The following is a 16,639-nucleotide window of genomic DNA, read 5'->3' as shown; positions in this document are numbered from 1 at the left end:
ACTTTTAGAGAGAGGGAGAGGAATATAGAAATATTGATGGGCTGCCTTCTGCATGGTCCCCACTGGGGATCCAGTCTGCATGCAACCCGGGCATGTGCCCCGACTGGGAACTGAATCGGAAACCTCTTGGTGCGTAGGTCAATGCTCAATCACTGACCCACACCAGCTGGGCTGCATCTTTTTTGTTGTTGTTGCTATTCCTCACAGGAGGATATTTTTCCCATTGATTTTAGTTCAGTATAAGCTCAGATTTCTTACTCTTTCAGCTTTCTGTCTCAGGGCCTTCTTTGATAGTTAAGGAGCCTATATGGGAAAGGTTCTGTGGAAGGTAAAGGTTTCAAGACCTTGTACAGCTAAAAATGTTTTCATTTTACTCTTAGGTTTAATAGTTTATTTGAATCCAGAATTTTAGGTTGGAAATTTCTTTCAGAATATTGAAGGCACTGCTTCTGTTGAAATTTGAAGCTATTGTTTCTTGTTCCTTGGTATTTGACCTGCCCTTTTTCTTTGGAAACATAGCAGATCTTCTCTTGGATCCGTGCCGCTGACATTTCATAATAATGTGCTTTGGTATAGGTGTTTTTTTTTCACCTAGTGTTCTTTCAATCTAGAATCTTAAGTTCTTCAGTACTGGAAAAATTTCTTGAAATACTCTGACTTGTTGCTTTCCCTTTTTGGATCTCTGGGAGATGGATATTTGGCCTCCTGGGCTGTTACTATTTTACTTTTAATCCTCACCCGAGAATATTTTTCCCATTGATTTCTAGAGAGTGGAGTAGAAGGGAGGGCGGGGGAAGAAACATCCACGGGAGAGACATCAATTGGCTGCCTCCTGCAACTACCCTTACTGAAGCTGGGGAACCTGCAACCAAGGTGCATGCCCTCGACTGGGAATTAAACCCTCAACCCTTTGGTCCGTAGGCTGATGCTCTAACCACAGTGCAAAACCAGCCAGGGCTTTTCTTTTTTCCCCTCCAATATGTCATTCCTTTTTGTTTGATTTTCTGAGAAATTCAACTTTGTATTTTAAACTGTTGAATTATTCAGGTATGCTATATTTTCTTAGAGCTTTTTTTGGTTTTGTTTTGAAAGGTCCTTTATTTAGTACCCTACTCTTGATTCATAGTTGGTACATCTTTCTGAAGATAACATTTTTCTTGATGCTTTTATCCTGCATAGTCTGTTTCCTCTAAGTTTGTTTCCTCTCCAATTGTTTTTTTTCTTTCATATTAGAGGCCTTCCTCAGATGTTTTATAACTCCTGGTTGCTTAATCATTTTTAATAGCATAGGACTAAAAGAAAGCTCCAGACACATGGGGTGATGGGGGCTTGTCAACTGTGATGGTCACTGTAGAGTTATCTAGCTGGGTAGTTTAGCTAGGACACCTGATGTCAGGAGCTGTGTAGGTCTTTCTAGTTGCACTGGCCGGATTGCACAGAGAAGACTCTTCCAATATTGTAGGATGGGAAGATCTGGCTGCCAGGATTCAGTGAGAGAAGGATGATACTGGTATCCAGTATGTAAATATGTCCTGTTTTGAGTATGGTCCCCTCCCATCTATTATATCTATCCAGTGTTCTTCAGTCCAGAGGCCCCATTTAACATACCCCAAATAAACAGCCACACACTTACTGAAATCACATGTGCATTTTTAAAGGACAATACTTTATTTGCATAACATTTTATTGTTTGCATACTGCATAATGAAAAGAACAGAGTCACAAGACTCATGGTCTGGCTCAACCCCTAACTGCTGTGTGAATTGGGTCTATTAACCCTGCTAACTTCTTATTTCCCCATCTGAAAAATAGAGACGATAATACCTATTTTACAGAATTGCCAACGACCAAATGAGATAGTTATACTGTTTTTCTCTCAAGTAATAGCTCAAAATAAATCAGTAGTTTGCTATTGCTAACTCCTTGTTCATCATCTCAATGTTAACTGCCCTCAGTGAATGCATTAAGACACCAGGTACCAATGTGACACTTTACTTTGGATACTAACAATAGCAAAAGAGACGTAAACGAAAAAATGGCCTTATTTCCTATTTTTAGAATATTGGTGTTTATAATACTTATTTATACTATCCCATGAGGAATTCAATTTCACTTAAAACTTTTTTCTTAAACCTACTCAAAATGAATACCTACATATGTGAAAAACCCAAGATTACACATGTAGTTGCTTTACAGCGTCCCCTCTGGTATAGTACATGTGAATTACATATCATGGGCAGTTAAATACTCCCCCCCCCCCCCCCCCACACACACACACATTAAGGGATGATAATATATATGAAGGTTAATTTCTTATGCATTATCCCTAATGTAAAAAAAATCACAGGTGTATTATACTGCTTGTCAAGAATACATCCACATGGTAGTCATTCCTACATACATACCTCTTCTAATAATAGTTCAACCATCATCAATATCTTCTGTATGATCCCTTACAGCTATTTGTAGTTGAAAACACAAAATTCACTTTAAGGCAATTCTGGATAATATTGTTTTATAAAATACTGGTTAAACAAAATTGCGTGTATGTATTGAACCTCCAAACACACTGCCTTTAACCCCTCTTACTACTCTTAAAAGGTAAACAAAATTTTTATACATCATAAAAAAATGTAAGCTGCTCTGCAACCCTCCTTTGCTAAAAGTTAGATAACATTACACCACTCCAGCAAGAGATTAATAAATAAAGATTAAATATTCTATTTTACAAAAACATACAGAATAGCCAATGTAAAAGTGAAAGGCTTATTTGATAATTTCTTTATAAAATTACGTTAAGAAGGAATAAAACGTGATATAAAATGAGAAAACTGTCACTAAATTTATCTCCTTGAAGATAATCACATGAGTTGTTATCTAAAAATATGACACCCTTGTTACAAACATTATTTTTTAAAAAAAGACTGGGCTTCCTGGAACTATAGGACTATTTATCTCATAGCTTTTATTAAGCAAACTTGATATAACCACCACACAGTGGCAAGAGATAAAACAGCTGTTTCCAGCTACAGAAAATATTGAATTCTACCTTAAAGTACAGATCATTTGAGATATAACCCATAACAGTTAAAGCAAATCATAGCGTAGTTTGTTCTGAATTTCCTTAAGATATTTTTGCTTTCAATGGAATATATTCATTTTCCTGTCATTTAAGATCAGTTTCTGTTGCTTAGTAACTATTTTCATGTCCAGCCAAGATGTAAAGATTGCTGTGTGCAGTAGGATTTTCTGTTGGCCTACTTTCCAAAACGACAACCCTGCAATTAAACCAAAACAAAAGTTTTGTGTAAGAGTAAAGACAGAGACTGCATGCTTCAAATACTAACATCAAACCAGGAAAGAATACCATTGTTTACATTCTCAGAAGATTACATAAAGATCACAGATGCACAGTTAAGTTCAGCTTTACATTTTATAACTTAAAAACAAAACTGAATAAGAATTGATGAATTTATGTATATAAAGTATTGAAAACATTTCAGGAGAGTCTCATTCTCTTATTCCAACTACACTAATTTGGCTTACTCATATGCCAATTATAGGTATAAATAGCTTTAGAAAATACACTAAGAGGAAGGGGGGTGGAAGAAGGGCTGAGGATAAAACATGATTTCTATGAGACACCCATTCAAATTGTTCTTTAAGGTATTTTTTAAAAAAGAAAAGTTTTTAAAAAAGTATAAAGTGGGGCCCAACTCCTTTGTCCATGGAACAAGGGCAAGGAAAGAGTTCAATCAAAGGACCAATAGGAAGAAAAATCAATAAAGTGCCATACCATAGGATTTACACTGTTGTTGAGGGGTTTGGAAACAGAATAAAAAATAATGTACCCATGAACAGAAAAAAAGTCTTGGAGGGGAAATTTTTCTAGTGTATGAGTTTTCTACAACTAGCATATTATTACTTTTGTAATAAAACAATAAAAAAGTAATATGTACTTTATATAATGTATTGCAGAAAAGTAGAAGGGGAAATAAAATTACCTATAACCCACCTACCCAGTTAACCATTATTATTTTTACATAAAATAAAATAAAATATATAAATCTTAAAATCAAAGAGATGCTCATGTAAGATAAACAGAATAAGGCAATGATCTGAAGAAAAAAGTTTTTTTTAGGGCAAATTGTGACAGAATGGAGAAAGACAAAGGGAATAGTTGAAGGAAAAAGTTTGGGGTGGGGAAGGTAGAAAGAAATACATAACTAAGAGAAATGGCTTATGATGCCTACCCTCTATTAAGCATAATTGTCTCATACTATGTCTTGTTTAGGTGCTATTTACGCCAGGATTATTGGACGATCCACAATTCTTTTGTCAGCCCTTCCTGGAGAAGCAAAGAGCCTCCCATTTTAGAGTCTTTAACCAGGTGGTCCTCAAATTCGTTCTTTCTTTTTTTCCCTCCAGGACTAATTACTAAGTTGCCATGCTCTGCGGGCTTACCTTTTCTACTCACTAGTTACCATTTTCAAAAAATATTTTTTTCTCCTTACAAAAGTCTCCTAAAAATTTTTATGGGGTCATAACTCCACCTCCCCCCCCTTTCCTTAAGTGTGTAATATTTAAGCAATTATTTTGTGACTAGACTGAACTTGAAGACCAGAGGTTCTCAATCCTCAACTTAGGACTAATGCATACTACTAGTCAATTTTGCTGCAATAACAATTTTTGTTGAGAAAATAGAAAGGAATGGGTGTTTATTTTATTTTTAAATTGACTCATTGTTGTTGAAAGTATTACCCATGTCCCCTTTTCCCCCCCCATTGACCCCTTCTAGCTCGACCCCACCCCCTATCCCAGACCTTCACTGCCCTATTGTCTGTGTCCATGGGTTATGCATATATGCATACAAGTTCTTTGGTTGATGTAGGAATGGATGTTTTATTAGTTGTTGAGGTAGACAATATAGACTTTGGGGAACAAAAACTACTAAATTTTTTCTAAGATGGCACAGTTTTGGAATTTGTCTTTAGTTTTTATCACAGAGATCCACATGATTCCTCCTAATTTAGACTGACCTTAGAAAATGAGTTGAATTGTTTCTGATATAAAAGCAGATGCCAGGGGGTACATATTCTGTTGGATTTGTATAGTAACTAGAGGCTCAGTGCATGAATTCGTGCATGGGTGGGGTCCAGCTGCCTACCCCGATCGATGGGCCGAGCTGGGGGGGGGTACGGTCGGTTGGGGGGTGCCGATCAGGTCCCCGATTGGGCTGGTTGGCTGCCGCAGTGCATGTCATAACAACTGGTCGTTCAGGTAGCTTGGCTTTTATATATATAGATAGTTAATAGAAGGTAACATGCTAGGAAGAAATGATGAAAACAAAGGAGCCTGAAATGAAATATGTCCTGGTACTAGGGACATAAACACCTATATTAACACATTTTGTCTTGGCTGAGTATAACTATCTCTAGAATCAAGATCCTCACACTGATAAAAGATTGATTAATCAATTGATTAAAATACTATTCTCTCTTTCAATAAAGATGCTGAAAAATCCTCTAAGACAGTGGTTCTCAACCTTCTGGCCCTTTAAATACAGTTCCTCATGTTGTGACCCAACCATAAAATTATTTTCGTTGCTAATTCATAACTGTAATGTTGCTACTGTTATGAATTGTAATGTAAATATCTGATATGCAGGATGGTCTTAGGCGACCCCTGTGAAAGGGTCGTTCGACCGCCAAAGGGATCTCGACCCACAGGTTGAGAACCGCTGCTCTAAGAGTTTGTGTGACAGTATTTAAGAACACAACCACCAAACTCCTTTGGTAATTAAAACAACCACACTATTTACCTGTCTGATCCTAATAAGCGGAAAACTCTTGTTTCATCTGAAATCTCTTGGGTAACCTATGAGAGAAAATACCTATTAGTAATACCTTATCCCCATATTACTTAAATAATAATTTAAAAATTATTTCGATAGAGCAGGTATCAAACAATTATAATTTCTGATAGACTCACTTCCTCCAATGAAATAAATTTCAGGAAGTACCTTCTGACCATCTATTAGTAGAAATAAAACATTTATGAAACACCTGTTATGGATCAGGCACTTTCCCTAGAACTCTTTGTATTATAATTCCCGTATTACTGGAGAGGAAAAAAGACGAAGACTTGCAGAGGTTAAGTAACTTGCTTAAGGTTATGTAACTGGTAGACCCAAGATTAAGACACAGGTTTGCTGGATGGCAGAGCTCCTGTTCTTTCCTGGTGTCATAGTGCAGATACCAGCAGAGCTGTGGTGGACACGCCCACGTGCCAGGGTCTAACACCAGCGTACCGGTGGTCCTCTGCTCTGTCTTCTCCAAAGCTGTAGAAGGCACTCAGTCAAGCACAGGTACTATACCAAAATGTGGGGAGTTATACTCCTAGGGACAACCCTTAACCAAAAGGGACAGCAGTTGGTGTATAAATGCATCAGATTCCCCACCTTCAAATGAGTCACTTCTGAGGTGTATTCTAAACTGTTCCTCAGTGGGCAGTATGGGATTAAACCCTGGTTGCCCATAGTGGGAACCAGTTTATTATTGTGCTCTGTATTGGCTTTTTGCCCCTCTCTACTTTCCATTCCTCGCTCGATCACTTGTTTTCTGGAATCTACTCCTAAATAAACTAACTGCACTTGAGTCCTTGTCTTAACATTGCGGAAGGATCACGAGAATTCTCGATTCATATTACACAGTGTTTTACACAGTATTATACTTTAAAAAGATATTAGCTTGTAAGAACATGTAATAAATAACTTCAAAATGCAATGGGTACTTAATTTTAAAGCGTGCCTTTAACATTTATGTAAAACGTTTTTTGTACTCTTTCAATAGAAACTTATCTGGCCACTGGTGAAAGCTAGCAATAAAATTACTGGTCCGCAATGTGTCAAGGTCAGCTTTTGGAGGAACCCAAACTACAATAGTATGGATGTAAAGTAACTATAAAAATAGTCTGTTATCAATGAATTTGTAGAGAGCTAGGAAGATAGAATTAATAAACTTAAATAAGAAAACAAATTAGGTGATTTACTAGGTGGAGCTAATTTTCATATATTAAGTTTTAAAAAATGTTCCAATCATTGTGGACTGGAATGGATGAATATTACTTTATTAATTTTACAGCAAGGCCTGAATTCAAGTGTGAGAACATAAGCAGAAAGAAAGAGGTAATCAAGATGAGTTAAAAATGGGAAATAAAATTTGTACTTGATATGGTGAACAACAGGTATCTTCTATAAATTTCTAACTAAAGGAGTGATACAATGAAATTAGCATCTGAGGACAATTAATCTTATGGCAGTAAGCAGGGCTGTAGGCTTCATTAAAGCCAGGGACCTGGAGACATTTAGTGACATGGGTCAGTAACTAGCTAAACTGACATATCCAAAGATAGCGAATTTATGTCATTTTCTCTTAGAAGTATTCTAATTCTTCATTCATATAAGTGGTGAAAATACTCAAGTACATAAGAGTGAATAAAACTACAGGTAATTCAAGAAAAAGACTTTACGCTTTAAAATAAGCCCACATACTGGTATTTGTAAGGCCATGGTATACAAGAATTATACAGGTACTCACACAAATGGGAAATGTCTCTGTTAGTATTGTCTTAACTATTAGAATTTCTCTCTCAAGGTGGAAGCACAAGGTCTCCCTCTCCTGCATGAAATGCATCCTGAATATCTCAGCTAAAAGTGATTTTTAGAGATCCTTCAAATCCAGGCTATGTCATCTAGACAAGTTACTTAGCCCTCTGTGCCTGTAAAACTGGGAATATGAATAGTACCTAACCCCACTGGATTATAAACCTTAAGTAGCTAATATTTGTAAAGTGCCAGGAACATAGACATTAGAAGAGTTTGAAATTATTTATAATTATACTTCCCTATGCCTTACAATGCTATAATAATAGTGTTTTGCATGTAGCTGGTACTCAATAACTATTTTCTAAATGAGTTAATTTTCTTATATTTTCCTTAGTCCTGGGATCTAATACATACCAATTTAGGATTTTTAAATAAAATATTAAAAAAGAAGCTATACACTTATAAATTATGGAAAAGGCTTATTAAATTTAGAAAACTACTGCAAGGTTAGTAACCATATTTAAAAATTACAAATTAAAAATTTGTAATTGTGGCCACTGAGAATTTTGCAATACTAAACTGAACTGGAAGAATAATACTGGCAATTATGCTCTGCCAGTTCACAGCATTAAAACCACTAAACATAGCCCTGGCGGGTGTGGTGCAGTTGGTTGAGCATCATACAATGCACCAAAAGGTTACCAGTTCAATCGTGCCTGGGTTGCAGGCTCGATCCCCAGTAGTGGGTATGCAGGAGGCAGCTGATCGGTACTTCTCTCTCACTTTGATGTTTCTCTTTCTCCCTCTCCCTTCCTATCTCTCTCAAATCAACTTAAAAAAAAATAAAGGCACTAAACATAGTAATGTAGATTCAGAAAGAAAATGTATAAAATGAACATTTCAATATTAAAAATCTTTAGTGGAAATCACTGGAGGTAATCTGAGAAACCTTACCTCATCTGATTTGAAGCTTTTACCCTGCATTCCATGTTTCCAGAAAGCCAACACACTGTCTTGAAGGCATACTAAAAAAGATAAGGGGGAAGTGAAACTGAAATACAGCACAAGTTGTTCATTATACATTTCCTTAACTGTTTTTAATAAATGATAATGTAAGGCTATCCAAATGCTTGGTGCAAAATTCCACTGTCTAGACCATTAGTTCCCAACATTTTTGTGGCTAAGCCATGTCTAAACTCAAATAATTTACTGAGTCGGGTCACACAAGTTTAAAAAAAAAATTAAAAAAAATACACACACACACACACACACACATATATAATAGGCATTCACTTAAACATGGGCTAACTTCTTTTTAAAAATATTTTTTATTTTTCAATTACAGCTGACATACAGTATTATTAGCTTCAGTTGTACAACATAGTGATACGACATTGGTATAACTTACAAAGAAACATAAGTTGGTATCAGTATATTAATTTTTCTTTTATATACTATCTTTTTTCTTAAGTGAATGAAATAATAAAAATATATAATTGGCTTTTTGAATAAAAAACATCGTTATTTAAATACTGTCATATAATCAGAAGTAGCTATTAGGAAGCTTCTTTTATTTATGTTCACATTTTCCCTATTACAAAATTACTTAAAAAAACCAACCAACCAACCAAACTGTCTCACAATCCAAAATTTAACCCCACAATGAATAGTTATGCTCTCTGTGCCAATTCTTATTTGGAGGGGCTCTCAGTTACCACGCTCACTGCTGGGCCCCAGCCTCGCCTTCTCAGGCTTTGATCTTGCAGGCCCCATTGCACACATGTGGGCTCACAAATTTGAGCCAAGCTTGACCGCCTTCCTGATGGCTTTGGATTCAGGAGCAACCGTGACCCCACAGGATGGCCACCATGTGGCATGCCACAACACCCTCCTGCCTACCCATCTCCCATGCTCCCCTGGGGTGGCCTGAAGGTCTTGAAGGGAAACCTACTCTTGCTGTGCTTTGTCCATATCTGTGTCCTGTGTGGTGCCAGCCACAGGCCTGGGCCCAATGAGGCACTCCTATGTAATGATCTAGTGGTTCAGAAACAGAGTGGGCAGGCCCCCAATTGGAGGATGCCGTGCAGCGTCTGGGTCCTTTCTGGCAGGGGGCTGGAGTCATTAAGGTGCAGCGAAAGAGTGAGAAAACCCATTTTTGATTGTTGGAAAGTTAGACATATGCCCTACACTAGTAAAGGTGATGGGAGAAAGTAATAGAAACTTACTGTATTTTTTATTAGAATACTGACTCTATAAAAAGTTAATGTAAGAATGTCTTGAAAACATAATTTTACTCAATAAAATAAAACTATTTTACTAAAAAAAATCACACAAGTTTCACTAACTGTGATGAATATGAAACCCAGTTACCAGTTTATTTTTAAAAGTGTTTAAAGGGACTCTTTTTACCCAGGAGATCCTTGTAATTATTTCAAGGTTCACTGTCGGGGAGAGATGGTAGCTTATGAGGAACAAATTTTTGTGTAACAATTAAAGTTCCCTAAAAAATTTGGCACATATGAAAAAGTTGAGGTATCAGTGTGTTTCAGTTAGAATGAAGAGAAACTATGAAGATCTCCGTCAGGATCTCTATTGAAGATACCAAAGCTTAGAAACTGGCATGCAATATCCAGGACTTAAAGAAGTAGAGGGAGAAACGAGCTCCAAAATTCCTTTTGTCCTGGCATCTACAGAAAGTTTAGGCTTTCTGCCTCAATAAATTAAGATTTTTCAATCATAAGCAAATTATATTTATGTAAGATATTTACACAGAGGGATGATCATACTTTGTGACAGGGCAAAACGCCATTTGGGAAACCATTAAAGTATTTTTTTAAAAAACCTTTCTAAATAATGAGAAATATATTTTTTAAAGTATATATACATTTAATTACAAAATACAATATTTTTCAAGACCAAAATAAAAACTGCCAACTTTGTTTTAACTATTTTTGACTTATGGTAGAATCATATCGTACAATGTTCAGTGTTTCCAGCCACATTATTTTTTTCATAAGTTCTATCATCCCTAGGGGAAATACTTACTGACATATAATCAATGAGAAATTTTTATCATAAAACCAATGAGTATTATAGAGTAAAACACTCATTGACAATAAAACAAATTAAAATGGCACATTAGTTTCTAACTGGGAAAGTATCTACTTATATAGAAATAGATCTAAAAGCAATAACCATCAACACACACCAAGCAGAATCAGACACTAAGAATTATAGTATATCTAACACCATTAATCATATCACACAAATACCTTCAGGATTTGGAAAGAATTGGGAGAAGTATAATTCACTTGAGGCAGTAAAAGGAACAATAAACAGAAATTTTAAAATGATTTCAAGTTTTAAATATTTAGGAACCAACAATAAAAGATTTATTATCATCTACACCTGCTTTGTCCAATACAATAGCAACTAGCCATATGTGGCTATTTACATTAAAATGTAAATTAATTAAAATTTAAAAATTTAAAAAATGTAGCACTAGCCATGTTTCAAGTACTTAACAGGTATGGTTAATGACTACTATATTTAAAAGCACAGAGAACACTTCCATATCCCAGAAACTTCTAAGACACAGTGCTGGTCTAGACAACTACAGATACAGAATGAAGAAAAACCAAGTATTCTAATAGCATTATTAAAAAAAAAAAAAAAGACTTACCTACAGACTCAATGCAAAAATCAAAAGTTAGCTCAGAGGCCAGTTTCTTACTTGACTTTAGTTTTCCTTGTAGATTTACAATTTTTACAAATTCTTAAAAAAAGAAAAAACAAGTCAAGACTGGAAATCCAAATCTGTTAAAAATAAATTTAACTTGATATGTGGATTTTACATGGATATAGAACAATATTCTTAATGATGTTCAACCATTTAGATTCAAACATGCCCAGCGAGAAACTATAATTAATGTGTTTTATAATATAACTATAAGAGTACCTCCTTTGGTAAATGGCAATTCCGTTGCTATTCTTTTCTTTTTTAGATGGTATATATTGAACACTTACATTCTCATTTTTTAAAAAGTACAATATTTCTTTAAAAGTGGCTACCTTGCTGCCTATATATTTAGCAGTAAGAAGTGATTTTTTTCCCCCTTACAAATTACAAAACATGATAAGTATATCCGTAGTCATTTATAACTTCAGTATTGAGTACTATTGTAACAAAGGGGCAATGAGTAGTACTCTTGAGGGTCACGATTTCTTTATAAGTAAACTCTGGGATAGAGATATACATAATTTTATTTCCCTTTCATCTATTTGTTTTTCACTTTAACTATCTTAGCTCTGAGGTGGAAGACACCTTTCTCTGTATTGCTTTCTTATCTACCTAACATAATTTGTGATTTCAGGCCTATCTCCAACTGGTGTGTACTAAAACTGGTTTATACTGTATAGTTGATACTTAATTTTTGAAGTCTTATATTGCTCCTTAAAAAAAAAATCTCAAGAAAGTCAACTCTCCATTTACTTTGAATAAATGGAGGGCTTAGCTAATCAAAGGCTTAAAAATTTTTTTTTTTAAAAAAATACATAAATCAACAATATGAGACTAAGCACAATTTATTTTCCTTGGATGTCCCAGAAGGTATTAAGGATTTAACAATAAAGGTTCAAAATTATTAAAATCAAATTCTGATTATCTGTTTATTTGCTTAATCAATATAGACCTTTCCAGCTCTTTGGGTAAAATATAATTTATCAAATTAACTTAAATATAACTGAATAATACTCCAATCGTATCAATATTAAAAGAATCAAAAGTACTTAAAAATGATGGGTGAATGAGATACTTTTGAGTTTTGGGTTACTTATCTCTAATATTAGATTATCTTTATGATTATATAAGGTAAATCTACTAGGTAGCCTTCAGGGAATAGAAATTAGGACAGAAACACAGGCAAATTTGGTAGTACAACAATTTAAAAAATAACCCTATTCAGTAATTTAAAAAATATTAAAATGGATCAAACATAGCAAATACTGCCAAGTTTTAAATATAGTTCCAAATCTAGGTGAATTTCACCTTGCAGGATTCATTGCATAAAAATAAGGTGGGTTTGTTTGCAAAATTGAATAGCTGTTGTTAAAAGTTTCTCTGATTACATTACAACATTCTTCTATCAATAGTAACTCTTCCTAAATCAAAAGAACCACAACTCGATGAAGGTGTTAAATCTATCTGTACATTACAACCTCACTGACATGATTCCAAGTCATGTTATACGACTATAAATGACGATGGTTATGCGCTGCATAATGACGATTTTGTCAATAATAGACTGCATATATGACGGTGGTTCTATAAAATTATAATGGAGTTGAAAATTTCAATTTCCTAGAGATTATTCTACACTTTTTACTGTTATTTTAGTGTACGCTTTCTACTTATAGGAAGTAATGTTTTCCATAAAACAGCATGCTATGTTATGTTGGCAGCTGCCACATACATCTAATGTTTAGAGTGTCTCCTGATTGCATCATTTTCTCTTGTGCTTGATTTACTCTCGTGCTGTACAATACACACCGTACATGTTTGTAGCCTAGGAACAATAGGCTATATACCATATATAATCTAGGTGTGTAGTAGGCTGTCCCATCGAGGTTTGTGTAAGTGCACTCTTATGATGTTCCCATGTCAGAATCACCTAACGATGCATTTTTTAGAACTGGGTATCCCCATTAAGTGGCACATGACTACATACCTTCTATTTTTTCATTAATTGAGGTATGGAAAAAACTCTCAAAATAGTTTTACAAAGAATTTTATACAGCATAGTTTTATATAGATTTTTACCCCAAAGTTATGGCAAACTGTTCTAATATAATGTTTTCAAGTAGGCCAAACAAAGAAAAAAGTCACAGAGAATAGTAATGACAAACATCAATTAATTACTATTTATGATATCTGTAGCCAATTTAGATTTTCATCAATAAAATAAGGCCACTTAAGATGAAAAAAGTGAAAAATTTTCAATTATAGCATAATAGAATCACTTCAATGAAATGACTTGTTATATCAAGTAGAATACTCAGAATAAACTTTAAAATAGTACTTACTATCTAAACACACTAAAACGGTATCCCTCTCCAACTGTGTTACATGAATGGAATCTAACTGTTGGCTGCCTTGGAGGGAAAAAAAATAAGGTTAGTTCTACAACAAGCTTTAAAAACTAGAGCTTAGAAAAGAACACAAATTCTGACCTTTTCTGTAATTTAAAACTAATCTTTGAAATTTAACACAAATTGGATTTTGTAATAATATGGTATTTTTTCAAAATATGTATATAGGTCAACTTAGGAGAACAAACATTAAGTTCTAAGCAAGGCTAGGTGAGCTGAGAAAAGCTCAATATTACAGGTAATTAACACTTCAGCTAGTTCTAAAAAGGTGAGTTACAAAAATAAAATGAAGCAAAGGGTAAAATACACAGAAATAAGTAAGGTACATGCTATACAATGATTAGATTTTGCTCTGCATTTAACAGGAACCAATGGGAAGATGGAAACAAGATCAGTTATATAAATCACAGCATCCCTGAGATAAAAACAAGCCAGTAATTCAGAAAAAGGAAAAAATAAAATTAAAACTGTAATCAGAAAAAAATTTTCCTGGTGTGTGGGTGTGTGTAGTAAGTTCCTTTAAAGAGGACACTTAGTAATATAATGAACATTTCTGTCAACAATATCTTGTCAGGAAGCAATTTTCATCACTTTGCTGATATTTGCAGGGTTGTTTCTTTTAATATAAACTGACAGATATGATGGCATTTGTGTGTGTGTGTGTGTGTGTAATGGCATTTTTGGTAAAACAATTCATTTTAGGCACTCAGATTGCTTGAATAGTCTAGCTAAATCTAAAAAAATATTTTAGATTATTTAGAGCAGTCATTCTTTTTAAAAAAAAATATTTTTATTGATTTCACAGAGGAAGAGAGAGGAAGAGATAGAAACATCAGTGATGAAAGAGAATCATTGATCGAACACCCGCTACTGGGGATTGAGCTCGCAACCTGGGCATGTGCCCTTGAACCGATTCAAACCCGGGACCGTTCAGTCTACAGGCTGATGCTCTATCCACTGTGCCAAACCAGCTAAGGCTAGGACAATCATTCTTAACTGCATTTCTTTGGGAAGCCAATGGATCCTCTCCCTTAAAAACTGCACATCTAAGCCCTGACTGGTTTGGCTCAGTGGATAGAGCGTCAGCCTGTGGACTCAAGGGTCCCGGGTTCGATTCCAGTCAAGGGCATGTACCTTGGTTGCAGGCACATCCCCAGTAGGGGGTGTGCAGGAGGCAGCTGGTCGATGTTCCTCTCTCATCGATGTTTCTAACTCTCTATCCCTCTCCCTTCCTCTCTGTAAAAAATCAATAAAATATATTAAAAAACAAAAAACAAAAAAACCCTGCACATCTAAATGTAAATACAAAGTTTTATAAATTATTTTTGGGTGTTTTTTGACCTTCCAAAGCTCATACACAGAGATGAATTCTGGTGGACAGAACTGATAAATTGTTGGTCACTTGGTCAATAGTCCAAAAATAGTTTTTCTCAGTAAATCTATGTTCATGCATTTATTGAATAAATATTTATGGGGTGCTGACAATATCCTTGGAATGGGAATTCATTTTAACAGTTACAACTGTTGTCCACTCAAGGTAGGGGGGTGCTTAAAAATGAACACAGCTGGGAGGTAGGTTAACAATCACTTGTGAAAACAGAAAAGCTTAATAAGGACAGCCTCTGGTTGAAGGGATCTGAATGACCCTCAGAGTCCTGGCTCTCCTCAGGAAGCAATTTTGGTTCTGCATTAATTTTTGTCTATAAAGTGTTAATAAGTGGGTAGAACAGTTCAGGCATTAGAAAACAAATAAGGGCCCTGACTGATGTGGCTCCGTTGGCTGGTGTTGCCCCATGAATTGAAAGCTGCTGGATAGATTCTCAGTTAGGGCACATGCCCAGGTTGCAGGCTTGATCCCCAGGAAGGGGCATGCATGAGGCAGCTGACTGATGTTTTCCTTTCATATTGATGTTTCTCTCTCTCTTTGTAAAAATCAATAAAAAAATCTTAGAAAAAACCTCAAAACCTTCCCTCCCCCAAATTTCATAAGTGGACTCTGAATGTCTAACCATTAGCAATGCAACCTAATATATCATATAGAAGAAAGTTGCAAGTACACATTAGATAACTGTATGAAATGACTTGCTCTATACTATTATTACATACTAACCAATAAAGAAATAAGTTGGGGCTGTCTCCCCAAAATATTTTGGTTTTTAAATAAATTGATCTATAGATAATCCTTCCTTTTGGCAGTAACTTCATAATAGGAACATATTTTTTGGGGGGCTGCTTGTATTTCATGATACTAAAACAATGTCATTTGTACCTTTCTGTTAGCTATGCTAGGAGGCTATGCATCTAACTCAACCAAAAGTACTAAACAATAAATTAAAAAGAAATGTGGGGTACAAGTGAAAGTGGGAGGGTACAGAATACATTCCTATTTTATTCTACCAGAAATTATGAGTTGTCCATAAAGAGACTGACGTAGTTCAGTGCATGCTGTAACTGGTTTATACTGGGTTGTTAAATTTTCAGGACTTTTGTGAGCCAGATGACACCAGGTTGGTAGATTGAAACTGGCCATGGGCAGAGTAATTATGCCACAGAAATAGGCAACTGCTATTAACCAGGCTTCTCTGCACCCTCAGAGCCTGTTGTTAAATATTTATCAGAATATACCACTAGTTCATACTGATTCTTGTTATGAAAGTAACATTAGTGGTTCCACATTAATTTCAATTGCTGAATTGTATAAGAATTCCTATAATTTAGCCTATAAATAATCAAAAGCTAAAGATCTACACTAATAAAAGAGAAACATGGTAATTAGCGTACGACCGCTACCCTTCCCATTGGCTAATCAGCATATCCTTATGCAAATTAACTGTAAGCCAAGATGGCGGCCGGCAGCCAGGCAGCTGGAAGCGAGCAGGGAGGCTT

General features: G+C 35.2%; 1 protein-coding gene across 1 annotated transcript in view; it reads right to left on the bottom strand.

The window, feature by feature from the left end:
* Positions 1-1,645: 1,645 nt before the first annotated feature.
* MAP4K5 (mitogen-activated protein kinase kinase kinase kinase 5) overlaps positions 1,646-16,639 on the bottom strand; it is a 119,324-nt gene continuing 104,330 nt past the window's right edge. Inside the window, exons 30-34 of the mRNA XM_005867917.2 lie at positions 13,688-13,756; positions 11,289-11,381; positions 8,561-8,631; positions 5,822-5,877; positions 1,646-3,278 (exon numbers count right to left, since the gene is read on the bottom strand). Coding sequence (XP_005867979.1) covers positions 3,191-3,278; positions 5,822-5,877; positions 8,561-8,631; positions 11,289-11,381; positions 13,688-13,756 — 377 coding nt within the window. The 3' untranslated portion in view covers positions 1,646-3,190. The remainder of the gene's footprint in view (positions 3,279-5,821; positions 5,878-8,560; positions 8,632-11,288; positions 11,382-13,687; positions 13,757-16,639) is intronic.

This window comes from Myotis brandtii, unplaced genomic scaffold, assembly GCF_000412655.1.
Source record: "Myotis brandtii unplaced genomic scaffold, ASM41265v1 scaffold253, whole genome shotgun sequence".
Lineage (NCBI taxonomy): Eukaryota > Metazoa > Chordata > Mammalia > Chiroptera > Vespertilionidae > Myotis > Myotis brandtii.
This window is presented reverse-complemented; position numbering and strand designations above follow the sequence as displayed.